This window comes from Ursus maritimus, unplaced genomic scaffold (genome assembly GCF_017311325.1).
Source record: "Ursus maritimus isolate PB19 unplaced genomic scaffold, ASM1731132v1 scaffold_21, whole genome shotgun sequence".
NCBI classification, from domain to species: domain Eukaryota; kingdom Metazoa; phylum Chordata; class Mammalia; order Carnivora; family Ursidae; genus Ursus; species Ursus maritimus.
The window spans coordinates 52,273,091-52,300,390 of record NW_024424564.1 but is presented as its reverse complement, the minus strand read 5'-3'; the positions used below and the strand labels follow the sequence as shown (position 1 = coordinate 52,300,390).

The 27,300-nt window shown below is 61.8% G+C and overlaps 1 protein-coding gene across 6 annotated transcripts in view; it reads right to left on the bottom strand.

The window, feature by feature from the left end:
- The window catches only part of PRR5 (proline rich 5), a 53,280-nt gene that overhangs the window by 1,006 nt on the left and 24,974 nt on the right, over nucleotides 1-27,300 (bottom strand). For 4 of the 6 annotated variants that reach the window (XM_040637691.1, XM_040637688.1, XM_040637687.1 and 1 more), the window contains exons 3-8: nucleotides 16,200-16,280; nucleotides 11,319-11,367; nucleotides 10,589-10,646; nucleotides 5,867-5,958; nucleotides 5,293-5,433; nucleotides 1,611-1,746 (exon numbers count right to left, since the gene is read on the bottom strand). In XM_040637691.1, coding sequence (XP_040493625.1) covers nucleotides 1,611-1,746; nucleotides 5,293-5,433; nucleotides 5,867-5,958; nucleotides 10,589-10,646; nucleotides 11,319-11,367; nucleotides 16,200-16,280 — 557 coding nt within the window. Of the gene's footprint in view, nucleotides 1-1,610; nucleotides 1,747-5,292; nucleotides 5,434-5,866; nucleotides 5,959-10,588; nucleotides 10,647-11,318; nucleotides 11,368-16,199; nucleotides 16,281-18,897; nucleotides 18,956-25,673; nucleotides 25,867-27,300 lie in introns of those variants that run through there. The other 2 variants (XM_040637689.1, XM_040637692.1) reach the window with 2 other exon arrangements.

Genomic DNA, 27,300 nt, shown 5'->3' with positions numbered 1-27,300 from the left:
GGGGGGGGGCAGGGGCCAGGGTGGGAGATGGCCACTTGGCAAACCTAGGCACCCATGTGCCTGTGTGTTCCCAGCCCTTCCGGGGGCCAGAGGCTAGTCAGCACCTACTGTGCGCTTTGCTCCGCACAAAAGGGCAGCTACAGAGAAAAGCCCAACTGGTGCAAATCCTTGGCCTGGCCCCCACACCCCGGCAAGTGAGGGAGAGGCACGCAGGTTCCCACCTCAGCTCTGACACTGGGTCTGTCCCTATGTGACTTCTTCCTTCCTTCCTTGGTCCCAGCCTCACCCTGGATGGGCAGGAGCTGGGCTTGGGGGTGGTGGTGGTGCTCAAATCAACTGCTTAGTTCAAATGTGCACGTGCCTCAGTTTCCCCAAGAAAACCCGCGGCACTTCCTATGTGCCAGCACTTTCCCAGGCAGACACAGTTCCTCCCGCTTGGGACCCGGAGGCCCAGGTGCATGGGGAGGATGACAAACCCACATGGGTGGGCCCCGGGTCAGGCAGTGGTTAAGTGCCAGCGCGGGGGCAGGATGACAAAGGGTCTTTTCACGTGAGGCCGGGGCTGGGGATTTATTCAGAGCGGGGCGGGCAGGAGAGGATGGCCGTGGGGGCTGGACCAGGCTGGACCGGGTGGGGACTCAGATTTCAGGCTCCCACTCAGGGCCCTGCAGTTCCAGAGAGTGACCACTGTGTGGCAGGGCTGAGCACAGAGAGTGGTTCAGGGGCCTTTCCAGAGAAGGAGACAGAAGGCGGGGGCCTGCAGTCCATATGGTTCGCCTCCGGCTGCAGGGGCTTGCCTGGTGGCTGGGCTTTATAGCAGCAGGCAGGTGGGCACTCCCAGGTGGCCTTTGTGCCTCTGGCCCCCTAGTCCAGGATGTTCTCTGTGCATTTCTCCCCAGGCCTGGCTCTTCCTTCAGCTCACCAGTCACTTTCAGTCTGGCCTCCCCTGCAAGGCCCTCATATCACCGGGGTATGGGTCTCCCTGGAGACTCATCTGGGGATTATTTACTCACTGGTCTGCATTCCCTGGGTATGGGTAGGGCTTGGTCTCTGCTGATCCCCCATGGCCAAGAACAGGGGCAGGCACACAGTAGGTGCTCAGTTTACAGAGGTGAATGAACCAATGGGCCATCTGTTAAAGGGGCAACGTGGCAGGCTTCTGCCTGGCAGCCCCAGGATGCCCAGGCATGACCACCTCCCCTCTTTCCCCTCCCATGCAATTCCCCAAACAAGGTTGGGCTAGGTTTCTTGGGCTCTGGGCCTTTGCACGTGCTGTGTCCTCGGCTGGCCAACTCTTCTTGCCTTTCAGGATTGAACGCAGATGTGACCTCACTGGGAACACACAAGCCTCTGTGGGGCTCTCAGGGGAGTCATCACATTACCATGTGTGCTGTCTGATAGGTCCCCTTCAGTTCTTGAAGGAGGGACCCCGGGCCCTGCGCGTCCAGGGCCCAGCACAAGCCAGGCCACGTCTGCTGCATGACTGAAAAGCAAATCCCCAGTGGGATCTGGTTGTGGCCATCTATTCACTGGAAGGCCTGGACCCTGAGCAGAGGTGGATGGGGCCAGAGGTGACCCAGCTCCCCGCCCAAGGCCCAGTCAAGTCCTACCCAGGATGCAGGAATGTGTGAAGGGGCCCTCGCTGGAGTAGAGGCCGTAGGTGCCCAGGTAGGGCGACACCACCTTCTGGATCAGTGTCTCTAGGCGCAAGTAGTCCTTGGTCACGCCCCGGGACTCATGCACTCCCTGCAAGAGAGGGAGAGAGGTGGGTGGTCACTAGACAGCCTGTTCCTTGCCTCCCTGGCCCAGCCAGGCTGAGCTCAACGGTCACCACTAACGGCCTCTCCTGGGGTCCCCTGCCCCCGCCCCTCGTCCCATAGAGCGCTACAGGCAGGAAAGGCTGCCCCCTAGGGCCAGCCAGGCCCAGGTCCAGCTCCCAGCCGGCCCTGCCCCTCATCTCCTCCACACTGCTGCCCCTGCCAGGCCCTGCCCACCTGCTCCCTGAGCCTCCTCGTACAGAGCTCTGAGGGGATCTCTATGTCCTCTGGTTCCGTCAGAGCCAAACTCTGAGGACGGCAGCCACCCACTTGGTCTCACTGACCAGCCTTGGTCTCGCTGACGGGGAGCAAGCTCTGTACCCCCAGCAGAGGACTGGCACACAGTAGGCCCTTCGTGAGCGCTCACTGAACAAAGGATGTCTCAAGGAATGAGGGGAAGACATCCCTCCTTGACGGGCTGCCAGATGCTCACAGCACAAGATGCCCTCAGAATGTTAAATGACAGCTACGGACAGCCCGAGAGCCCCCGCCACGCCATCCGTGAGAAACCCACTTAACTGGAAAGACCCACACAGACTACAAGCAAAGGGCTGAGGGGCACCCCGGTGGGTCAGTCGGTTAAGGGGCCGACTCCTGATTTTGGCTCAGGTCATGATCTCAGGGTCATGGGATCGAGCTCCGCCTTGGGCTCCATGCTGGGCATAGAGCCTGCTTAGGATTCTCTCTCTCTCTTTGCCCCCCCTTCTAAAATAGTAAATAAATAAATAATTAAATCAAATCAATTACAAGAAAAGGGTTGAGAGAGCCGTGCCACGCTGACACCAGTCACAGCCAAGCGGGAGCAGCTAGGTTAATGTCAGACAGGCTGGACTTCAGCCCAAGCAACGTCATCGGGGGTCAAGAAGGTCACCACGTAACGATACAGAGCTCAATTCTCTGGGGCGACGTAACAACTCCTAATGTGCCTGCGACATAACAGCCCCTAATGTGCCTGCACCCAACAAAAGAGGGCCAGACCACATGAGGCAAAGCTGCTAGAACCGCGGGAGGGACCGTTAATCCACTCGCGGGACAGCCCAGCAGCCAGAAGCTCGAAGGACACGCTGCACTCCACACTCCTGTCAACCGCTTCCCCCGCGACGGCGGCACACACCTACAGCTCACGTGCAGCGCCTGCCGAGTCGGACCGCGCTCTGGGCCGCAAAGCGCAGCTTCACGAATTTAAAAAGACAGAAGTCATACAGTGCCTGCTCTCAGACCACAGCGGCAGGAAACCGGGAATCGGGAACTCGACGATAACTGGGAGAGCCCCAACATGGAGATCGAACAACTCACTTCGAAATAACCTAGAGATCAAAGAGGAAATCCTTTCTTTTTTTAAGATTTTATTTATTTACTTGACAGAGAGAGAGAGAGCACAAGCAGGGGGAGCAGCAGAGGGAGAAGCAGGCTCCCTGCTGAGCCAGGAGCCGGATGTGGGGCTCGATCCCAGGACCCTGGGATCACGACCTGAGCCGAAGGCAGATCTTCACTGACTGAGCCACCCAAGGCGCCCCCAAAAAGAAAATCTTAACAAATATCTTAAAATGCTTTGCATGAAAACAGACCCACACGGATGGGATACGCTGAAAACTGTGCTTTGAGGGAAACCGTAGCATCAAATGGATCTATTAGTAAAGGGAAAGCCTGAAAGCCAACCATCTAAGCTTCCACCTCGGCAAACTAGAAAAAGAAGTGCAAAGGAAGTCCAAAGAAAGCAGAAGAGCAATAGTAAGAGCAGAACTCATTGAGACTGAAACAAGACATCCTTAGAGAAAATTAACGCAACCCAAAGCTGGCTCCTGGAAAAGACCGGTAACATCACTAAGCCGCAGCCAGGCTGACTGCCAGAGAGAGGACACGGATTCCTAACGTCAGGAACGACAGAGGAGCCATCACGACAGACCGCACATGCCCTGCAAGTGCCTCCAGCCCCAGCGACAGTGACATGGACAAGCACGATGCTTCCGCTTGGCTGGGCGTTCCGTGACTTCACGCTCTTTCAGTCCCCAGACTTGTAAAGGATGTCTGCCTCTGCCCCCCACTGCACAGCGAGAGAATGGGGCCCAGGGAGTGCATTACTGGTGAGCACTCAGATGCATGGCTGCTCCCTCGGCTTCCCCGGGGCCCCGGGAGAACGGTCACTCCGCTGGTGAAGCGCAGGGCGCACGGTAGGCCCTCGACACGTGCTAACCAGCAGCTGGGACTTTAGAACAGTGGGGACAAGTGCACTCCAAGTACAGGCCTGGTGGGGAGCGAGGCAACAGCAAACGGGAAGGAGGGCAAGTCTCGGGGCAACAGGGCCAAGGGGAGGAAGCTGTGTGAGGCAGAGAGGCCACCAGGGGGCAGCACCAGCCTACTTCTGGCCACCCACCTCGGTGCCGTTCGTGGGATCACGGTGGGACCCCCTTGGCTCTAAATCCCCGTCCAGCCACTGCGGGTTCCCAGAAGCACCACAGAAGGCTTTACATCTGATTTCTCCCCATTATCCTTGAACCTGACCCACAGGCAGGAAGTTTCACTCTGTCACACAGGTGGGGAAGGAGGCTGAGACACACAAAGTCCTTCGAGGTCCCGCTTTGACCCAGCCAGGTCTCACCTAAAATCCTTCCAAATCCCAGCGTCAGGCCCGGTATCCTGCTTGGTGGCCAGGACGACCACCAGCTCCCACCCAGTGCAGTCCCTTGACCCTCAGATCTATATTCATCAGCCCCTTCCTTGCTCTGGAATCTTCACTGGCTGCCCTGGACCCTAGGACCAACCTCGCAGACCCCCATTTAGGATACCCACGTGCACGAGGAAATGCAGAACAATGAACAGGATTTTGGAGCCCATCGGACGTGGGTGAGGCCAGGCCTCATTAACTCTGGGTAAATGAGGACTCTATTTCCCACCTGTAATATGGGGGGGGGGGGCTAACAGTACCTACATTTGTCCTGTCACAGTGGGACAAGCTTGCAAACTATGGGGTGCTGTGCCCCTCACAGGGCTTGGGATGGAGCAGTTGGCAAAAGGCCCTGTTTGCGGTAAAGGCTGTGGGTGGCCCATCAGATCCCCTGCAGTCTTGGGCAGGCCACTCACCCGCGGCTGCTGGGAGCGAGGCTGCCAACAGCTTGCAGCTGCCCCCTTCCCAAAGTTGCTCTGGCAGGTGAAAGCCACCACACCAGAAACGTCTGGAACCACTGTGGGGAGGTGGCCGATAGCCCCGATAACCGACTAGTGCGGGGTGTGAAGGCACAGCCCCACCCACAAGGGACACCTCCGGACCGGTTCACACTCCTGGGCTCCCCATGGGATGAGGCTGAGGCCCGCCTTCTCTGGAACTCCCGAGAAGTTTCTCCCGAGAGTCTCCCCATTGACAAGTCCCAAGGATCCAGATCCACGTCTCAGGCTCTGCCTCCGGGGAGCGTGGCCTTGCGTGCAGGGATGTTCCTGCCGCAGGAGCGCGCAGAGGCCTCCTGGGGGCCCCACGCACCTGCAGCACAAGCAGCATCTGTACGATGGCGGGGGGCACGCGGGCATGCGTGCGGGCCAGCGCGTCCTCCAGCTTCACGCTCAGGGTGATGGCGTTCCGGAAGTGCAGCAGGGCCAGCTGGCGCACCGACGGCTCCTTGCCCTGCAGACACATGAGGCCGCGCCCGCCCCCAGCTGCCGTCATGTGAAACCCCTCCATCCCTCCGCATCCTCCGATCTGGGGCCAGATCCCGGGGCTATGGCCCCACGGACCCTCGGGCTCCCTTCTGCCCCGTCCTCCTCCCTGGATGACCCCTGTCCCGAGGAGAGGCCCCAGTCAGCTTCCTCAGGCAAGGAAAGGGTTACTGTCACACACCAAGCCCCTACTGTGTGCTGGACAGGGCCTACTATGTGCTGCTCAAGGCTTTATAAGGCCTGTGGGAGGGGACTGTCCTTGGTTCCAGACTGTGGGTGGGAAGGAGGTTCTGAGAGGGCCAGGGACGTGCCCATCCCCAGACCAGGGCAGCCTGCAGCAAGGCTGGGACAGGCGGTCGCCTGGCCCCGGGGTCCCACGGCTGCAGGGACCATTCATTCACCTGCACCGGGTAGAAAATGGCCTGCAGCGTGGGCAGCACGTCACTGAAGAAGAAGTCCCACGTCTCTGCCAGCGAATCCAGCAGTTTCTGTCCTGTGGGCACAGGGAACCGTCACTGCTCAGCCCTCCCAGGCTGGAGTCCTCTCGCCCGTCTGCAGGGGGACACGGGAGCTGAGGGCCGGGCTCCGGGCCCTGGAGGCGCCCCCCTGCCCCCTGGTCGAGAGCACACAGCACAGGGCCTGGGGCGGCGGGAGTGCTGGGAAGCACTGGCCACTGGTTCCCATTCCTTCAGCCCGCACCAGACCCACACAGGAACGCCCCACCGCCCCCAATGGCAGCTGCCGCACACAGCCCCGTCTCCTCCGAACCCACAGTGACCCCCAGCAGACAGGGGATCCGTCCACCCATGCAGGTGTTTGCAGAGCACCTACACTGGGCACTGGGGACCCAGCGGAGCCTCCAAGATCCCCAGACCCATCACAGGACAGGGAAGCAGGACCCTGAATGGCCACTGTGAGCACAATGATCTGCCCATTGAAGGGGTGACCTCAGTGGGCAGACCAAGAGACGCAGCCTCTGAGAGGTTCAGGTCCTTTCCCTCCAGGGCCCTGGTCCCTGCCACCCCGGGCTGCCTGAGGTGGGATCTGGGGAGCCAGGGAGACCACGTCCAAGAACAGCATGTCCCAGCTAGGGGAGGGAAGCAGAACAAGTGGAGAGGATCAGGCAGGAGGGCTTCCTGGAGGAGGTGCTATCCAAGCTGATTTAGGCGGCTTTGTTTGCCAGGTTGATGGACATCCTCAGTGTGGGAACCACACAAGTAGATGTGTGGGAAGCAGGCATTTGGTCAAGTTCTGCCAGCCCTGGGGAAGGAGCATGCCATCCGCAGGACGGGCAGCCCCTGAGGGATGAGGACAGTTGAGGTGTCCCCGAGCTGGGTCTGGGCTCCCCCAGGAAATGCAGAGTGCGGATCCCTCAGTCCTTCTGCCTGGAATGAACAGAAAGCTGCAAGGTCCGGGATAAGCAGGTCCCGGTACGTGTCACCAAGGCCTCTGCTGCTCAGTGGGACCCCACCTGGAAGTCAGACTACTGAATGGCTGGAGAAAAACGGGGTGTGCTGGGGGTTTCTGGGTGAGGAAGGTAAGTGCCACATGCTGGCTGGCCTCCCCGACTACACTGCTCGTGCGGGACCGCTCGAGTTTTCCATGGGAACCAGGAAGCCAGACAAAGGCCTTTGCCTCTTCTCCTTACTTTCTTTGGGCTCTGGGCCCCACACTTTCCCTGCCCCTTAAGGCCCCAAATCTGTGTAGGTGTGGAGGCTCTGGGAGGGGAGCCTGGTGGGGGCGGCCCCAGGAAGCCCATCCAGCCCAGCTGGCAGCGAGATGCCGTGGCCTCTGTGCGTGGCCGATCTGCTGGCACTGGGGCGCTCCGCCCGGCAGCCAGCTCCCAACCCTCCCCGGGGGCCCACACCTAGCTCTGCAGAACCCAGGATGGGTGGGTGCCACCGCCCGCGGAGCTCTGCCTGTACAAAGGTCCCTTCAGGTCCCCGCCGTCCCCGGGAAGAAGAAAGGCGGCTCAGTTCCCCGGGCCGGCCGTGGGGTGGCTCTGGGCCCGGGCCAGGCCGGCATCCGCAGGCTGCCCTCCAGCCCACGGGGCTGAAATGCTGTGGAAAGCAGATGTTGTAAAACACAGCCTCGAGGCCCCATCAGAGTGGCACGCTGACCGAGAGGCCAAGAAGCACAGCCTCGCCCACTGGCCACGTTCTCCACTAGGGCCTGTGGTCTAGGGCTGCTGGCGAGGGGGGCGGCAGGGCTGTCAGGGGTGACAGCGTCAGGCAGCATGGCGCTGGAGCCCCGCTCTGCTTCGCTGCGGGACCCCCGGGGAGTCCGGCAACCAGAGCCTCAGTGATGCTCTGTAAGATGGGTGTGAACGTCCTCACGCGCACTGGGTGGAAGGCTGCCGTGTAGCAACGCTCACTGTCGGCCGTGGGCATGGCGGCCACCGGTGGGCCCATGTGGGCCGCATCCGTGCTGAGGCTCAGCAGAAGCCAGGTTCTCCCCTGGCGGTGGGTCCGTCTGTCCTCCTCTGTTCAGTACAAGCGCAGAGGGCTCGGGAGACGGGAGCACACCAGGCTGATCTTGGCTCGGGTCTCAGCCCCACGATGACCACAGGGCAGTGGAAAAGGCCCCAGCAGGGGCTCAGAGAAGGCGAGCCGGCCAGGAGGACGGCCCGACGGAGTCAGGCCCGCGGGCCAGTGTGTGAAGGCCACTGGGGAGTCTGGCCGAATGGCCTGTAACAGGCTGGGATTCCTGACGGACAAGAGAGGGCCGAGCCCAGGGCCTGAGCCTGCAGGAGCCCCGAGCTCCTCCCTGGAGTCCTTGGGTGTCTGACCGCTGAGGCGTCGTCCTGGCGGCAGTCGGAGCCCACCTCTGGAAGCCAGGGTCGGAGACCATGGAACCACAGCCGTAGGCGCGGTCCAGGGGGTAGACTCCAGGCCTCCTGTTTCCAGGAATTGCTGTGCTCGGGAGCTGAAGTCCAAGGCCGGGCTGGGGACTGCGGGCTGGGGGCTGGAGGGGGGTGGGCGGCAAGGTCCTGGGGCTGGCCCACATGAGGCTACCCACTGCTCTCCAGCAGAGGCACAGGTGAGGACATGGCTGGCCACAGGGAGCAGTCTCAAGGGAGAGCTGCCCTGGCAGCCAAACCGGCCAAACCTGTGGATGGGACAGGCTCCAAAGCTGGCCCCTCAGGGTGTGGCATCAGCAACTGTCCCCCTGGCGTGGACTGAAGGAGGCCGAATGTCTTCCCGGACAGACCGCATTCTGAGGCCTGACTCAAGGGCCACTGCTTCCATGGAGTCCTCCCTGACTGCCAAGATGGAAGTAACCCTTCCTTCCCTGGGGCTTCCCTTCACCCTGACATTCATCACACTGAACTGTCACTGTCCGGTCCACGTCTATGTCCCCGACTGGACTGTCAGTCCCTGCTAGGCAGGCCCGGATCTCCCCCATCTCCAGGCCCCCAGAGGTTAGCTGGGGCCCGACCCGCAGTGCGCACAGGGGTGGAGCCCATCGAACCCCATGGTGCTAAGACGCGGACACGGACGCTGAGGTCTGTGGCTGGATGGGAACTGGAGGCCAGGCCCTGTGGCCCCCCCGACCGGGGCTCCGTGCCTGTCCGAGGCCCGGGGAGGCTGGATGGGGCTGGCGCTCCCCGCCGGGTGGCCTGGCGGACACGGCCGCTGCAGGCAGGGCTCTACTAAGCTGCACAAAGCTCCTCTTCTCTGAAGCTCCCAGCTCCCCTGGGCTGGAGCCGGTGGGAGGCAGAGGCACTGCTGGAATGTGCCGAGTAAGGAGAGGGCCGTGGGAGGGCATCTCCGCCAGGTGCCAGATCCTCACCGCCCTGACCGCTGACCCAGTTGCTGCCTCCTCCAGGAAGCCAGCTTCAATTCCTGGCGGTCTGTGCCTCTCCCTCCCTTCGATAGTGGCTCTGGTGGCCCTAGCCAGGCTCCCGCCTCAGGGCTTCCACCCGATATAAGCAGGGGTAGAAAGAGCAGGGGACATGCAGCTCTGAGCTCACCCATAGCACACTCAGCCCCTGGCCTCAGTGTCCTCCTCCAGGGAATGGGCCAACGCCCCTTCTTTGTGGATCAGAGTAAGGACTGAAGAAAGAACTGACGTAGCACTGGAATGAGGCTGCCACAGAGCCGGGGGGCCCGGGTGCCTGTCTCCCTGCACGTGCAGTGGCTGCAGTGATCTCTCCTGTGCAGGGTGCTGGGAGAGCCAATGAGTTAGTAGCTGAAAAACACTCAGGACGGTCTGGCGGACAGTAAGCAAGTGCCCAGTGCCTGGTGCATAGTAGACGCTCAACAATGTTCATGGAGCCTGAACTCGGCACAGGGCCTGGCACGAAACAGGCCTTGTCAAAGGCACTGTGGTTTGAGTAGGGTCCGCCCGTAATCTGATCTTTCTCTATGCCAATTCACTCCCACAGGGAGACAACGCTTCGGTTGCTGCCCCTGGCCCAAGGACATGGGAGCCAGAGGGTGCCAGGAGGAGGGAGGAGCCCTCCAGGACCCTTCCCTACTTGCCGAGGCCCGGACCAGGCAGAGGCGCGCTGGAGCTCGTGGGCCTCCAGCAGGGCCAAGGGCGTGTGCGCTGGGGTCAGGCTGGCCTGGGCTCGGACGCACCCTGCCCTCTACTCACAGTTTGGCTGCAGACAAATCGCCTGCCATCATTATAGGGACCCAAAGGCTTCACGGGTGGGTATGAGCATCAAAAGAGAAAACTCGTCTGGAAGGTCCAGCGCCCGGCTCAGGCCCCAAACTCTGATGGGACAGCTCCTCCCAGCCAGGTGGCAGCCCCCTGCTCCCGCCACCTCCTTCAGGAATATCAGGAATGGCCTAAGCTAGTTCCCCAAAGATCCTGTCAGGGGTTCTCCCAGGCTGCTAGGATGGGGTTCACTGGCGCCAGTAGGCCCCGGGGGCAGTGACAGGAGGCAAGGGCTTTTCCCTGATTTCTCAGCCCTCTTGGGCTCCAGGAAGTTGCGGGGCAGGGGTCGGGGGGCAGATGCTCTCCCCATTAAGGTCCCCTCCTGGGGTCAGATCTTGGCCTTGCTGCCCCTGCTGCCCTCCGACCCACAGTCCTGGGGACACAGGCAAGGTTGGCAGGGCCACCGGCACACGGCGTGGCCCAGCATTCGGTCCCAGCTGCCGGGCTGCCACACTTACCCTCATAGAAGCGGATCTTGTCTCGCAGGATCACCATGCCTTTCGTCAGCAGCTGGTTCTGAAAAGCACACACAGGCCAGACGTTACTGCCCCGGGGGTGTCTGGGCAGGCAAGGCCCCCAGGAGCCCCCCCAAGCTGGCAGCCGAGGCCCAGGCGGAGGGGACTCACCCATGCCCCCCGCCCCCAGCCTGCTCCCAACAGAGCTTGAACCTCAGCTGGCCCTGGGAGGACAGCGACAGGCCCTCAGGGACGAGCCGAGTAGGGCAGGCGGCCGCCTTCGCAGCCCACGATGAAGAAAGGCCTTTCAAGCAAGAGCGGCCTCAAGTACGGGTGTGTGAACCACGTTAGTCACTTGACGCCCGAAGTGCAGGGTCACGCTGCCCCTGGCTCTTGGCTGAGAATGCCACCCTGTGGTCTCAGCGCCACCACCACCAGCCAAAAGGTGGAAGCAGCCCAGTGGCCACCACGGGCAGATGGAGCCACGTGGGGTGTCTCTGGGCGGCAGAATATTACGTGGCTGCAAGGAAGAGTGAAGCGTGCACAGACACACGAATCAGTGGTGTGAGGACACTGAACGCCCCCAAACTGTATGCTTTAAGTGGGTGCACTGCACGGAGTTACCCCGGCCCTGACCCCGCACGCACTGAGGCCCCTCGGCTGGCCGGGTGGCCCCATGTGGCCACCGCGAGTAGGTGACCCCCGGCCCTTCCGGCCAGCTCGGACCACCCACCTGCAGGTATTCCGTGAAGAAGGACCCCAGCTCCGTCTTCAGCAGCTGCCTGTGGGCGGGAGGGGACAGGGGAGTGAGGGAGAGCAGACGTCCGAGACCACGCGGTGCTGACAGGGGGGTCACCAGGGCAGCGGGAGGCCGACCGCTCAGCCCGGCGGGAAGGGTGGGCATGCCCGGCCAGTCCGGCGTGGGGGGAACGCTGGGGGGGGGGGCGGGCCTCCATGGGGCTCCGCTGTGGCTCTGCAGGCTCCCGCCATTTCACACAAGAGGAAGCTGAAGCGTCCCCAGAGCCAGAGCGAGGGCCACGGGCATCTGTCACGTTCTCGGAGACACGGGGGGTGCCGGGCCTCCAACCCTCAGCTGCCTCCCTTCTTCCCCGCCCCCCAACCCCCCAGCCGGCAGCACAGCTCCCTCCCCTTCCATCCTCCCAGCTTCGGGGGCTCCCCTCGGCTCTCTGGCTCTCCCGCACTCCGTCTCTCAACCGACCCAGCAGCAGCTGCTCCTTACGGTTCCCGTCTACAGGTGAGGCTCAGAAAGGTCCAGTGACCTGTCCAAGGCCACACAGGACACACCACACACCAAGTTAGGGTCTGAACCTCATCCCTTGTACTCATGTGGACAGCTCGTTGCGCTGCACACCTCTGGGGGCTGAGGGAGCGGTGGGCGTCCCGGGCCAGACCAAGGAGTGCCTGAAACAGTCGGGCAGCGTCAATGTTCAGCCCAACACCCGACCTCCTCGGGCATCTCTGTCAGCCTTGGAGCTGTGTGTGTGTGTGTGTGTGTGTGTGTGTGTGCACGCATGCGTGCTGAACTCACCACCCCCCATACCGCTAAGTGGGTGCCCTGGTTCTCAAAGGGCTTTTAGGGGTGGCTACACGCTACCCTCCTGTGGAGCTGAAAGCGGGACCCTCCCCCCAAGGACTGGCTGTCCCCACTGGGACAGAGAGACAGAAGGCAGGTGGTCTGTATGAGGTCCAGCACCCCAGCAGCTAACCAGCAGGCATCCCTGGAACCTGGGGCTGAGGGCAGGATCTGGAAGGTGCAGTGAAGATGTGTGTGCGGGGGGGGGGGGGGGAACACGTGGAGGGACATGTTTCCTGTGCAGTTCTCAGGGCCACGGCCACACCACGCCAGTTAAGACCGAAGCTCATGACAGCCTGGTGGGTGGTCCTGGGGGTCCCTGGATGGGATGGATGAGGACCCCGAGGGTCAGAGTAACTGCGACTGTCTGGTGGCAGCCCCAAGACCCTGTCCCCCACCCCCAGCTGGCAGCTTCTCTTAGCACAGGACCAATCCCACGTCACAGTCCGACGCTGTCCCTACGTAACTGTGAGGTTAACGGTGGTGACATTCACCAGGCTGAGCTCCACCTGAGACAGCAACAGGGTGTGAAGCCAGTGGCCCCCCGTGGTCATCCCCCTGCCACAGTCCCTCCACCTTCTCCCAATCGTCTGGGTTTCCAAGGACCAAATGCGACCTTAGCTCCCGTGTGACCCCTATGTCCAGGCTCAGTGTCTATCTCAAGGTCACCACATACATGACCCAAGGGGTCACTCTGGGCAAGGCCAGAGAGCAAAGGGCAAGGAGGGAGGGTCTTCTCTTCGGCCAAGGCTGAGCCTGGGTGAGCTCCTCAGCCCATCAAGGGCCAGAGGGCCAGTCCCAATGCCGCCGGTCCACCGTGTGACGCCAGGCAAGTCCCCTCCCCTGCCTGAGCTCCAGCACCCTCATCTGGGGCCCAAGACACGCCAGAAAGTAGAGCGGGAGGCTCTGGGGTGTCAAGTCAGATCACGGCTCACCCTTGGTGTATACAGCAGGTGCTCAGTAAAGCCCTCCTCACCCTCTCTCTGGCCCGTGGTTAGTGACAGTGAGTATGAACATGAATGAATGAATGAATGAACATCTCCTTCAGGGCCAAGCAGACCCTCTGCCCCACTGCTGGCTGCCCAGGGGCTCCCCACACCTCCTGACACTTCCTCTTAACTCACTACATGAGCCCCCCCATTTGTGCTGTGCCCACCGGCTCTCCCAGGTTCCGGAGCACAGCCACGCTCATTCCGCAGATGTGGAGACTGAGGCCCTGGGGGGCGAGTGGTGACGGCCCTGCGGGGCCTGCCGGTTAGGTTGCTCCCGTACCCTTAGGGAGCCTCCAGGCAGCCCATGCACCCGGGACACCCCCTGGGGAAGGCACTGCAGGGCGAACAGCCTGGATGTCATCTGAGGGAAGAGAGACAGCCACAGAAAGGGGCGGGGCCAGGGCCATCCTGTCCAGATGGGTCTGCTGGCTCCCGGGAGCTGCAGGGCCAGTGGGACATCGGGCTGGAGCTGGGGCAGGGCCAGACGACCTGCACCCCAGCCAGAGCCCAGCAGGCAGCGGAGGGGCCGCTCAGGCGCAGAGCAGGTGGCCGAGCTCCTGCCCACGAGCTTGCACACGATTCTCCGGGCCCCGAGCAGACCTGGAGCTGTTCTATCGAATGCTGGGGCAGACGTCTGCCTGGAGAGGTGTCCTCACAACCCAAAGTGACTTAGTCTCTATCTGGAAAAACACTTATGCGAAGTGTGCACGTTTTGGGGCCTTAGGAGAACGTGGTCGAAGGAACGGGTCGAGAGAGAGGCCAGACCGGCAGCCTGGACGTCACCAACATCAACCCTTCAGGCTTCAGAGAACAGGAGCGTGAGAGGACAACCACGGATGAGAGAGCAGCTGTGCACATCAGAACCTGGATCTGGATCCAGAATCTATAAAGAACTCCTGCAACTCAACAAGAAAGAGAGAAATCATCCCATTTAAAAATGGGCCGAGTAGACATTTCCCCGAAGATGATACAGATGGCCAACGAGCCCGTGAAGAGATGTTCCCGTCATTAGTCATCAGGAAACTGCAAACCCCAGCCACGAGACGGCACTTCAGCCCCACAAGTGCTGTTTGAACACAAACCCCCAAAGTAGCAAGTCCGGGAAGAAGGCGGGGGGACCGGCTGCTGAGACGCTAGTGGGAAGGGAGGTGTCGCGGCCGCTGTGCAGAGCAGTGGGGCGGTCCTCTGACGCTGTGGAGCAGCCACCCACCCCGGGTGTGGCCCCAGGAGACACGAAGCCACACGTCTGCACGTCTGCACGTCGCCCTGCACTGCACGTTCACGGCCGCGTTACAGCCCCGAGGGGGCGGCGGCCCAGCCGTCTATCAGCAGGTGAACGATACGCGGAATGCGGTTTCCCTAGCATGGAATACTATCTGGCCACGAGAAGGAATGAAGGGCCGGCACAGGCTCCGACGCGGATGACCCCTGAAGGTGTCAGACTACATGGAAGAAGCCAGACACAGACGGCCGCACGCATGCTGGGTGATTCCACGTATGTGATGCGTCCAGAAAAGGCAAATCTAGAGATAGACACTTATTGGCGTTTGTCAGCGGCTGGGAGAAGGGATGGGGAGTGACTGTTAATGGGGATGGGCTTTTACGGGGGAGGGGGAGTAGGTGAGAATGTTCTGGAATCAAAGAGTGAGGAATGTGCTAAAAACCACTGAACTGTACATTTTAGGAGTGAATTATACATAACGTATGCACAAATGTATGTACATAAAAACGGGGGGAAGAAAGGGTGATGGCCAGACATGGGTCCTGTGACTATTCACGTCCCTGGACTTGGCCTTGCCTGGGCCCGGCCGAGCAGTGCCCCCCACCCCGTCTCATCACCCGGCCCCGAGAACCAAGGGGAACATTCAGGTGACAGCGCCATCAGTGGCTCCTGGCCCTGGGCTCTCTCGTGGGATCAAGGCTAATGACCAGCGATGGGTATCACGCATAATTAAATTCACTTGATTTAACACGGCCACGTGATGAAGGAGAGGGTGGGGGCTGGGCAGGGGGCGGTCCCGAGGGACCCACAGGCCCTGGGGTCAGGAAGCCGAGTCCCAGCTCCACTGACCAGCCCTGTGAGCACACGCAGCATGCTCTCTGCCTCAGTCCCCTCACCCGTGAAACGGGCAGCCGAAGAGCCTGAAAGAAACAGGACCCCCACACAGGTCACCTGTAGGGGGCCCGGGAGAGGCAACAAGCTTCTGCTCTGTGACTTCAGCTGCCCCTTTCCCTCCCTGGGCCTCAGTTTACCTGTCTGTAAGGCCCCTTTCAGCCCTGCCACGCTGGGCCGTGGTGCCCTGTATGAAAACGATCCCCGTCCCCATTATCCTTTATTCCTATCGTGAGCTGAAGAGGAGCTGGGCTGCCTGCTTTTCCCAGATACTGACACAGGGAGAGGGTAGTGCGGGCCAGGGCGGGCAGGGAACAGCACAGAGGTAGGAAATGCCTCCTTGAGGCAGCTGTGTGACCCTGGGCAAGTATCTTGACCTCTCTGAGCTTTTGGCCTCCCCCACTGCAAAGCAGGACTAATGGGGCTGGCCTTGCTGATTCCCTCCGAGTGACGGATGGCGCCCCCCTCACAATGGCAGCTCGGAGGGGCTGGTCTGTCCTGGCTCCCTCACCGGTGCTCACTGCTTGGCCATCCACAGGAAATGAGGGGCGTTCGCCAGGCTGTAACTGCCTTTCCGGGAACGACACTCCCGTCATTAGGCAGGTGGGTCCTTCCTCTTTAACAGAGTAACATCCTTCATGATGTTCAACACCAGCGGGGAATGTGGGCGTTATCTCGAGCCCCTGTCCAAGTCCCACCCTGCTTCCCCTGAAGAAAGTCCTCGGCGGGGGGGGCCCTCAAGATCCAGCGGGTCTGACAGCCACAAGACCAGGGCCCGCGGTTAAGGTCCACTGCCCACCGCGGCTGTAAGAGTGACATCTCGGGAGTGGCTGGGGGAGCAGGGCTGCAGCCTCCCACCCTGGCACAGCCTTCCCTGCCACTCACAGGCCCAGGACAGGACACGTGGCCACTCACCGCACGCCTTCGTTGAGGCTGAAGAGCTCCTGGTCGGGCAGCCCCTTGCGCTGGAAGACGGCGATGACCCCGTTGTGGATGCTGCGGGTGGGAGAAAGAGGAGTGTCATCGAGGCCCCACCAGCCCTCCCTGCCTGCCCTCTCCGGAGCAGCCCACCCTGCATGGCTGGAGGAACAGATGTGGGCCTGGCCAGAAGCACGTGCCTGTCTTTTCTCTTATAAGGCAGGCCCTGGAGAGCAGGGGTCGGCTATCCTCAGGGGACCCTGTCCACACCAGAGACTCAGTTCCCATCTGACCTCAAGATCCTGCACCTCTAGCCCCAGCATCCCCTGAGCCCTGGGCCTCAGTCACCTCTGAGTTACCTCTCCAGGATGTCTTCTGTGGCCTGCACCCACTCTGCTCCCCCTTCCCGTGTTCCTGAACCCTCCAATCCCAAGGGTACCCTTTAATCACCTCTCCCACCCTGTAACATATCCCAGCCCAACACTCACCATGGGCTTCCAGGTGCCCCTGAGCCAGCCCCTCCTGACTCCTGGTGTCCCTGAGCACTGACCGCTCATGTTATGTGCCCAACTGGGGAAGCAGCCTCTAGCCCACAGGGCCTTTGCACGTGCCCTTTCTGCTGGTTGGTCCTCTCCCACTTCCATTATCTGCTCCCTTCGGATCACACGTTGTTGCCAGCTTTTACAGACTTATCACTGTGTAACCACATGTTTCTGTGTGTTTTGATTAACTTGCTTCCATCACTGTCTATAAGCCCCAAGAGCATAGAGCCCTGTTGTTGAAGGAGAAGTTGGTAAGCATTTGGGGAAAATTCATCCTTGACTCTCCCTCACCCTCCAAAGCCAATCAACCTTGAGGTCTGATCCATTTCTACCTCCTGGAGCTCCGCTGCACCCCTCCCCTCCCTTCTAGCCAGGGCCCCTCCTTGCATGCCTGGACCTGATCACACCAGCCTGCCTCCTCACTGCCCCGAGTCACTTCCCTGACCAGGGTCTTGCGAGGCATCCACTGCCCTGCACACAGAGCCCGAGGCCTACACGTGGCATTCGAGGCTTGTTAGGAATGGCCGCTCCCTGCATTCCGGGGTATCCCACACCAGAGTCTCAGAGTGCTGGACCTCCCAGGGCTACCACACTTCTGGGTCTCCGCACCCACTGCTCCTTCTGCCTGGAAGGCCCTTCTCCTCCCTATCAGGCAAGCAGCTATTCATACTAGACTCAGCTCAGAAGCCACTTCCTCCAAGAAGCCCTCCTGAACCCCTCCCTTCCCCAGGGAGACTCCTATCCTGGCTCTTTGCTGATTCACTTTCCTACTGGCACCCCACCCTCTCCCAGCCACACACTCCTGAGGAGGAGAACCAGGTCTGGGTGGCTCCACCACCCACCACCTAGGACCCAGTCACCGCTCTAAAGCTCACAGACCCGCTGCCGTCATTCTCAGCGTGGAGGGGACAGCAGGCCACACGCTGCCCTTCCCATCACAGACCAGACAGCAGCCACCAAGCTCCTGGTGCCCTTGTCTGCCCGCATTAGCTCTACCCTGCCCAGGAAGGCAGACTGGCCCCCCGCTTCGCAAATGGGGAGACAGAGGCTCACAGAGGCCAGGTCCCCCGTGGGAGGGCACAGAGCTCCTCACCCAACAGCTGCCCCCTCTCCCCATGCAGCCGACTCTGGGCAGGGCTGGGGCAGGGCCCTGCACCCTCCGGGGGTGTGAGCCATGCAGGGGCCACATCCAAGGTCCACAGCTGGTCCCAGCCAGGCCAGAGGCCGAGACCAGCTCCACTGTGAGTTATCAGCTTCTCAGCAAGTGCTGGCCGAGACCCTGCTGGTCACCGGTCACTTGACCTGGGGTGCCCGACCGCTCCGGGTCTGGCGTCAGAATGCCATGGATTTGCGGGTTCAAGACACACGTCTCCCCACTTCTGTTTCTCGCCTGTGAAAGGGGCTCCTGAGTGTGCCTGCGCACACCCTGGGCTGCCGCGGGGATGGAATGCCCGGCCGGACCCGCGCTCACCTGTCAGGAGTCCCTGGTGGACCCAGCCCCACTACCGTGTCACTGGAAGGCTGTTCCCCATCTACAGCCAAAAAAGAGAAAAATCTGCCAGGAAGCCAGTGGTCCTCCAGCAGCTGCAAGCTGGCTCCCAGCCCTGTGGGGGCTGCTGGGGGGCCAGAGGGGCACGGCTGTCCTGGTCACTGCCCTGGGGCCCCTGGCCCCAGCCGCTCCTGAGGCCCAGAGGGGACCAAGGACGGAGGCCCCGAGGTGGGAAGAAGCCAGCGCAGGCCGAGCCCTGGGCCGCCCCCCCTGCTCTTCACACACCCCTGCTCCCAGCAGTCTCTCCCTGGCCTTCCTCCTCTTCCAGTCAGCCTTCCGGAAGGACCCCAGCCCAGAGCTGACCCTGCACCCCACGGCTTTGGATGGCGAGGTGGCTCTCTGAACCATGTCCTCCCCGAGGCCCTGAGGGCGGCACATGGATCAGCCCCTCCAGCCTCAGGGCCTTTGTTCTTGCTGTCCCTTCGCCTGTAGGCTCGCCCTCCACCCGCTCCGTGGACTTCAAACCCTCCCCCAGACCCTCCACGTCGGGTCCTTCCTCCCTCGCACCTGTGCTGTGGGAAAAAATTGTCCTCAGTCGTCCTTTAGGGGAGGGGAGGTCTATCTGCTTGACTATTTTGCCCCCGTCCCTGACCCCCAAGCTCACCAGTGAGGGAGCCGATCACCTCCCTTCAGTCCTCTCAACCCCGGCACCTGAGCAGCCGCCGGCCCAGCCCAGGGGCCACTCTGCGATCCGCCGTCCCGCTCCGCCCAGCGTGAACGCTGGCTACCCGTGCCTCAGCTTCCCCATCCACACCGTGGGTTCTCCACTCCAATGCCCAAAGGAGAGCGTGTGCGGGCAGCGGCGTGCCCCACGGTGACACTTGTGCTATCTTCAGCAGAGACGCTGAGGTGAGGCATGTCCCCAGAAGCTCCCACCACAGCTCAACCATCCGCTCTGTGGTTTTCTCAATCTCTCCCTTCTAACCATCACACGGGGCCTGTCACACCCCAGGCTACGGAAGGAAGGAAACGATGAGGGTCTGGGGAGCCAAGGGACAGCCCAGAGTCACACGAGCGTGACAGCCGGCAGAGCCAACGAGCCTGACCCCCGGGCGCTGGCTTGGAAACTGCCTGCCACGCTGCCCCTGGCCGGACGGGCCCTGCTCCTTCCATTCCTCTCCAGCTATGGGCTGCGGTTCCCCTTCTGTTCCAAGTCCAAGTTGGGCAAACGAAAAAAAAACCTTGCTGTGAGCCACTTGGGGAGAGGAAGGGTGGAAAGCAAGAGGCCCCCATGTGACTCATCTTCCCCCCAAAATAGAAGTGAAACCCCAGGCACCCCGGTCTGTGGCCTCCTGACCAGAGGTGGGCAGGCCTAGCACAGGCACTGGCATATGGTCCAGTGGAAACCATAGGCAGCCTCCAAGGGCACTTCCGGGTGAGACCCATGGCCTCTCCCCCACTGGGTAGTCCTTCGTGGAGCCTGTCCCCCTCCCCACTGCAGGAGGACAGGAGGGCAGAGTTCGTCCAGCGTCTCTTGCCTGAGCCCTAGGTGGGCCTGGGGTGAAGGCGAGAAGGTTCCAGAGCCCTGGTGAGGCTCCAGGGTGCCCTGGAAAGTACATGGTCCAGGAAGGGGGTGAGGCCTCGCCAAACTGGGAGAGGGAGGGCTGACTGTAGGGCTCCTGGGGGCACCTGCCTGTGGCCACCTTGAATTGGGCTGGAGCCCATGTGGGGTTGCGGGCTAAAGGGGACCCCAGGCGTGGGCCTCTGGCCCACCATCACCTTTCTCAGCGTTGCCCACCTGCCCATACAGGAAGCCCCAACAGACAGTGGAAGGGTCGGGCCCCACCCCATGCCAGGCCTCTGATTAGTTAGGCTGATATATCTCCAAGGACCCCTGGAGAGAGTAGGGTCCCTGCCAGGGACCTGGACGCAGAGCCCTGCCTTTCTCTGGTGCCTACCGCGATTTGGACATGGCCTCCAGAGGCCTCAGAGGACACCAGGTGACCCCAGAAGGCCGACCCAGGCCCTGAGCAGGGTGGCCACCTCCTTGGGCCCCTCCCACTGGTGTCGAGGCCTGGCGTGTCTCACCGGCTTCTGGCCAGCAATCTGTGGGCAGGGATGGTCAGGTGAACGAGGAAGGGCAAGGGAGCTGGGCTCTACCGGGTCCCCAAGGACCGGCCACCCCACCTGACAGCCAAGGCTCTAGTCCTCCCTCTGCCCTGTCTATCCAAGGATGACTGGATGGAGCCCCAGCGTCCTCATTGGTACCTGGGGGTCATGCCCAGCCCCGAGAGATGAAGGCGGGGGGGCGCCTGGCTCTGCTCCAGCTGCCCCAGGAGCAGGGCCCACCGGCTTCCTCTTCACGTCCAGGTGAAAGGCACAGGAGGTAGGCAACCTGGAAGCCAACCGTGCCCCCAGGCCAGGCCCCGACGTGACCTTCTGGTAAATCAGTGGGGTGACAATGCCATTTCCAGCCCTGTGTCAACTTCATCCGCTCCTCAGCAAACAGGTCCCGCTCACACCCCGGTTTCAGTCCACTTGGCTTCGGATGCTAACTAACCCTCAGCCCTAACAGGGTTCCCGGCCGAGCAGGAGGGGCCCGTGCCCACCTGCGCTCCTCCCTGGGCACCCGGCAAGGACCCTGACCCACCGGTCCTGACTGCGGAGGGGACGGTGGAGTGCCCACGTCCCTGAATGGCCGCCTGGGCTTCACGGTCCCCCTTCCCAGTGGTGAGGCAGGTTCCAGAGCCATGATGGGGAGAGCGGCACACGGCCCTGGGCCCTGAGCCCAGCCTGTGGTGTGAGGGGCGGTGGCCCAGAGCACAGGGTGGTGTGGGGGAAGGGAGGCATATTAGCGTCACAAATGCCACTAATGTAGTCACTTAAAACAGCCCAAACGTGTTTGCCTGCGCTTCTGAAGGCCGGAGTCCTCAGGTCCTCAATCAGTTTCACGAGGCTAAAATCAAGGTGTTGGTGGGACTGGCTCCTTCTGGACGCTCTAGGGGAGGGTCTGTCTCCTGGCCTTTTCCAGCTTCTAGAAGCGCCCACGGGCTTGGCTCAGGCTCCTTCTTCCATCCTCACAGGCAGCCCTGTGGCACCTCGGACCTCTGCTTCCATCGTGTCACCTCCTCCCCCGCCTCTGAGCCCCGGGCCTCGCTCTCGCGAAGACCCTTGTGACGACACCGGACCCCCATCTCGAGACCCTTCACTTAACCACCCCTGTGAAGTCCCTTTTTTCCTTTACCATATTCACAGGTTCTGGGGGCCAGGGTGTGGAACCTTCGGGGGTCATTACTCTGCAGACCACACCCAGACTGCCTCGGGGCGGGGGGACAGGGTGCTCAGGACCTGGAGCAGCGAATAGGCAGGGGTGGGGTAGGGGGAGCCAACACAGGCCCCCAGCAGCCTCCAACCCCCACCCCCGCCCCCAATCGACGGATCACCCCGGGGCCTTCAGCCAACCTCCTCCGCGCCCTCAGAGATCCCCTTGAGGTGCCGGTAGACGCAGAGGCTTTGCAGCTGGGCCTGGGTTAGATCCCAGCTTCCGCCCAGACTCCCTGTGGAGACCCTGGCAGTTCCCAGGCTTCTGCGAGCCTCAGTGTCCTCCCCTGCAAAATGGGGCCGATGAGCCCCACCTTGAGGGCTGCTGGGGAATGACAGGAGTGCCGTCAGGCCTGGGCTTTGGTCAGGGCCCAACGCAGGTCAGCACTCTCTGAGTGCAGAGCTCCTGGGTGCCTAAGACAGGGGTGTGCACAGGAGGCGGGCCTCCGGCCTCCAGGTTCTTACCACCACAACCCACCTCCCTTGGTCCCTGGCCGTGACCTCAAGTCAGACCTGGGGTCAGACCCCCAGGCCCTGACATTAGTGTGGGATCTTGAGCAAGTCCACCCCCCCACCTCTGTTTCCCTCTCTGTAAGCTGAAGACAATCACCCCAGCCTTGGATGGAGACGATGGGGAGGGAAGGAGTGTCCCACGCAGGGCAGTGTGCCTGGCTCCGCAGGGACCCACACTCCACCCTGCTTGGGGGGCCTCCCCTCCATAGCTAGATGGTGGGGTGGGAGCCGGGCTCTCTAAACCCCAGGCATTCAGGCCGATTCTGGCCCCCGCAAGGAATGAGAGTTAACACTAACTCCGTAACGATTAACAACCTCTGGCCCAAACACATGCCCGGGGGACCCGTGTTGGGCAGGCCATTAGGGCTGAGGCTTGGGGAGCTCCCTCTTGCCCCTCAGCTCAAAAGCATGACCTTCACAGAGCTAGAGGCCCCCCAGGAGGAATGCATGGACGGAGCCGGACATGACCCGCCACATCTGGGCCCTTGAGGGAGGAGGGGAGGGGGGACTCCACGTGCGAGCAGCAGGGCAGGCTCCGGAGGCCCCCGGCCTGTCTGGGACCCTGCACTCAGCTTGGCTCAGGGGACAAACCTGAGCAGAGAAGTAAGGGCCGAAGACACAGCTTTGCCGGCGGGGCCTGGCACCCACCGCTCACTCAAACATCTCCCACACATTCTGGAGGAAAGAATGAAGCGTAGCTGGCCAGCTGCGCAGTCAGCACTCACCTGTCTCCCAGTTTATCTTCTTCCAGGCACTAAACGCGACCTGCAGTGACCTCATTCCTTTACTTGTGTCCCTGTTTATCTCTTGACTCCCTCCCCCAACTCCACGCTCAGGAGGCTGTGCTCTCTCCAGACTCAGCCCCGGGAGCCGTCCAGTGCCAGGGAGCGAAGGAATGACTGAGTGAACGAATCCAACGAATTACTAAGAGAACGCACAGATCCTGTTCTCATGAGAGCTGAGAGCAAGCTTTGTATTTTTGCCCCATGTCAAGATGAGGAAAGAGGCACAGGAAATTGAGGGGATGTGCCCCGGGGCCCTGTGGGGGGCTGAAAAGAGGCCCCTAGAAATTGGTGTCTACTGGAAACGGGGTCTGTGCAAATGCAGTGAGTTAAGGATCCTGAGACAAAATCATTCTGGATGAGGGTGACCCTAGAGTCAATGACTGGTGTCCTTAGAAAGGAGAGAAAGATTCGATCACAGAGACCCAGGAGTGGCCACGTGAAGATGGAGGCAGACGGCCACGAGCCAAGAAGCCACCAGGAGCTGGAGGAGGCAGAAGGACACCCCCCTAGTCTTCGGAGGGGGCGCAGTCCTGCGGACACCTTTGTTTTATAGGACCGCTGGCCTCTGGAACCGCAGAGAATACATCCCTGTTGTTCCGAGCTACGCAGCTCCTGGCAATTTGTTAGGCAGCCCTATGAAACTAGTGTGGTCGCACAGATAAAAGGCCCTGGATTCCAAATGAGGAGTCCACAGTGCAGCGAGGAAGGCCCTGAAGATGGACGCAGCTGTCCTGCGTGAGGGCTGTTGTCCTGGGGGCCCCGCAGGGAGCACTGCAAGAAGGGGCGGGGAGGCAGGCAGAGACCGGAGCAGACCCCCCACCCTGCACGGCCCCCACTCAGGGAGGGGCAGAGGAAGGCGCTTCGCCTCTCCTTGGCTCAGTAGCCCCTCTGCCTGGGGAGGAGACTGCAGGGGCTGGGGCTCTGCCACGTCCTACATGGTGACAGCGACACGGGCAGGTCTGCTGGGTGCTCTGCGTCCGCCTCTCCACCTCCAAAGCGGGGATAAGAGAAATCACTCCCTCCCTGGGCAAAGTGAACCAAGGGGTCGGGTGCACAGGAAGAGTACAAGCTGGCAGGTGGGAGCAGCCAGGTGCCCAAGGGACGGAAGACTCAAGCTGGGGGAGAGGAAACGTGTAAGTCTGGCAGGTGCTGGAGTTCTAAATTCCACGAAGGAAAAGCAGTGGAGGGAGGCAGGGGCCTCTCTGCAGGAACCTCCCTGTGCTCCAGTGCCCTCCCCTCTGTCTGGCCACCCCCAGCACGAGATCCCGGCTGGGGGAGAGGGGCTCACAAAGCTGCGGTTGGTGAGAACTCAGGAACCAGCAGACTCCTGAGAGCCCCCACCAACCCCATCCCTACAGGCCCACCCCGGCATGAGTATGGGCTTGAGTTATGAGTTCCAGAGTGCCTACTATGTGCTGGGCACTATGCAGAGGGTCTGACTATGTATGCTTGCTTTGAATTCCTACAACAGCCCTATGGTGGACACCCTCATCAGCCCATTTTCGGCTACGAAAATTAAGGCCCAGAGAGGTTGAGTGACTTGCTCAAGGCCACACAGCAGGGAAGAGGCAGAGCTGGGAACTGAACTAAGTCTGTCTGTCTCCTATCACTAAACCAAAGCAGAGAAGTGGGGTGGGGGGGGGGTCCGCATCTCTCTCCTGAACTCTGAGACAGGAGAAATCAACTGGACATTGTGCAGTCAGTGGGTCACAGAGATTCCCCAGAGAGTCCCCTTCCCTCACCGTCTCCACATCAGCCTTGTAAGGAGGATGCACATGCCCACTGACAGAAAGGGAAACTGAGGCAAACCCAGCCCCAAGCAGTCTGCAACTTGGTAGGGAACAGAAGGTAAGCACATGGATGATGGGGTCCTGCCTAGGGCGCAGACAAGGGTCTCAGGCTGGTGGCCCGGTGCCCACTACGGTGCTCATGAAACTCTCCATGAACAGAATCAGTGTGTGGCCACACTGACAACCGGGTTCCTGGGGGCCAGGACCGCAGCCAGGGGAGCATCTGGCAACACTTCACTGCCAGGTGTGTGGGGTGTAGGGGGGACGGCATCCACAGCCCCTCTGAACAGCCTCTCACTCCTTTCCCCTCCCCTCCTTTTGCCTTTTGGTGGAAATGTCTACTTTGAAAAGGAATCAGGAGCAGACACGCTGGGGAATCCCACTAAATAAACCATCTCTTTTCCGGATCCCAGCCTTGCTCTTCAAACAAAGCTTGGGGGTGGGGGGACTTCCCACGCCCCTGCTAGTCTGGGAAAGGCCCCCAGGGGGGAGGGTCGTCTCAGGAATACCAGGCAGCTGCTGCACCCCTGCTGACAGCTGGGAGGACAAGGGGCCGCTCAGGGGAAACTACCCGCCCACCCCCTCCGACCAAAGGGACCTTTACTCTGAGACAGGAAGCGCAGCGGCCACCCACCGACTGCGCCCTTGAGGCTCTTTGCTCATCTGCGAAATGGGAAAAATACTTCCTGCTCTCTTTACCTCCCAGATTGCCATGAGTACCGGGGCGCAGACGTGGTAAGACCCCAGGGTGGGAGGCAAGCACGCGGGCTCCAGGCCCACCCCGTCGCCCACCAGCTGGGCGCTCTGGGTCGAGCCCTGAGTTCGCGGTCTCGTCCCTCCCTTCTAGAAACACATTGCACTAAACTTCCCTCTCCGCCCGCACAACTCCGGCGGAGCAAGTTCTTTGCGAGCTATGAAGTGCCGCGGCGCTCAGGGCTCCGTTCCTCGCCTGCGGGCCCGATGGAAGGCTCCCTCTCCCCCGGCTCTGGGGCCCCGGACCCGGCGGGCGGGCCCGGAGGGCGCGGCCTTACCTGTTCCAGGTGGCGTTGGCGCAGGCCCGGCGCTGCTGCGTGCCCCGCTCGTCCGCGCCGGCGGCAGCCGGCTCTCTCTTGCCCAGGTCACTGAGGCTGGGCGAACTCATGAACTTCAACCTGCGGAGAGTCCTCATGGTGACCCCGGCGGCCCGCTCCGCGCCCACGCGCGCCCGGCGCCGCGCCCTGCGCCACGCCGCACCGCGCCGCGGGCCCGGCCGGCACAGCGCCCTCTACGAGGAAACTTGGGCGAGAGCAGGAAGCTGAGCGGCCCTCCGGGGTCCCGCCCCGGTCCCGCGTCTCCGCCCCGGGCCCCGCGCCGGCTGGCCCGCCGGGTTAATCATTGCTCCGAGCGGCCGCAGCGTGGAGCGCCAGGAGCGCGGCCGGCGGCGCGGACCCGGCGCAAACGGAGGCGGGGGCGGGGCCGTGCTGGAGGGGGCAGGTCCAGGGCCGGGGGGGCGGAAACAGGGGCGGCCCCGGGGGCGGGTCCATGCTGGGCTGAGGCGGGACCTCAAGCAAGGGGGCGTGTCCAGGGGGCGTGGCCCGGAGGGCGTGGCCATGAGCGGGGGCAGGGTCGGCGCCTCCTTGGCCGCGGCCCCCTCGGTGTGCCCTTCTGGGTCGCGCTTGGACCCCTCAGCTCTTCTAAGGGCCTCCTATGCCCACAGGAAACACGCATGGGACGCAGAACCCAACCCCAAGCGTTCGCCCTGAGCCAGCCACTGCGGCCACACTTACAGCGCTTGGTGACTTCTTTCCCTGCCCAGACCCTCTTTGCCAATCTTCACCCAAAGTTACCCCCTCCTTGCCATCCCCACAAAGGCTGTGCCCACACAGATCCCTCAAGACCTTGCCACGTGGACACAGACTCCTCCCAGGTTCTCTTGAAGACCTGATGGAGACCTCCGGCCCCCTTGGGGCACTGGGCTGGGACCCCACCCCACCTAAGCCCAGCCTGGGCATGACTAATCACCCTCCTCTGGCATGGCAGGCTTGCCGGACTGGGGGCTGGGGGGATCACGAGTGGCCTCACCACCGCAGAAACCAGCAGCCGCCTCCAGGTATCAGGGATGGTAAAAACAAATGGGTCCCCTAAGACCTGGGGGCTGCGGAGAGTGAGCCCAGTGAAGGGAGGGCACACACAGCCACGGGGCTCTCCAGGCTTTACACAGCACTTTTAGATGCGTGGTCTTAGGCCAACCTCCCTCTATGAGGTAGGAATTCTTTCTTTAATTTTTTATATTTTCGGTATAGTTGATACAGAGGTAGGAATGCTTCTTCCCATTTCCCAGTTGAGGAGACGAGGCCCAGAAAGCGAAATAACCTGCCCAACGCCGTACAATCAGCAAATGGCAAAGCTGGGCCAAGCCAGGCGTCCCAAGCACACGGCACAGACACGCAGAACAGCCTCCCCCAGCCCTGTCCCCCCTCCCTCCGAATCAGACAGGGCACCACAGCCCTCCGTCTTCCCATAGACACTTCCCTTGTAAATCTGCGGGGAGAAACGAGGGGCTGATCCTACACTCTCAGCAGGTGATGGATGCTCAGAGGCCCTCCCCCCCATGTTGTACAGAACAGGGAACTGAGGCCCAGAGGCCACTGGGTCCCTTATGGCAGGGTGTGTGCCTCT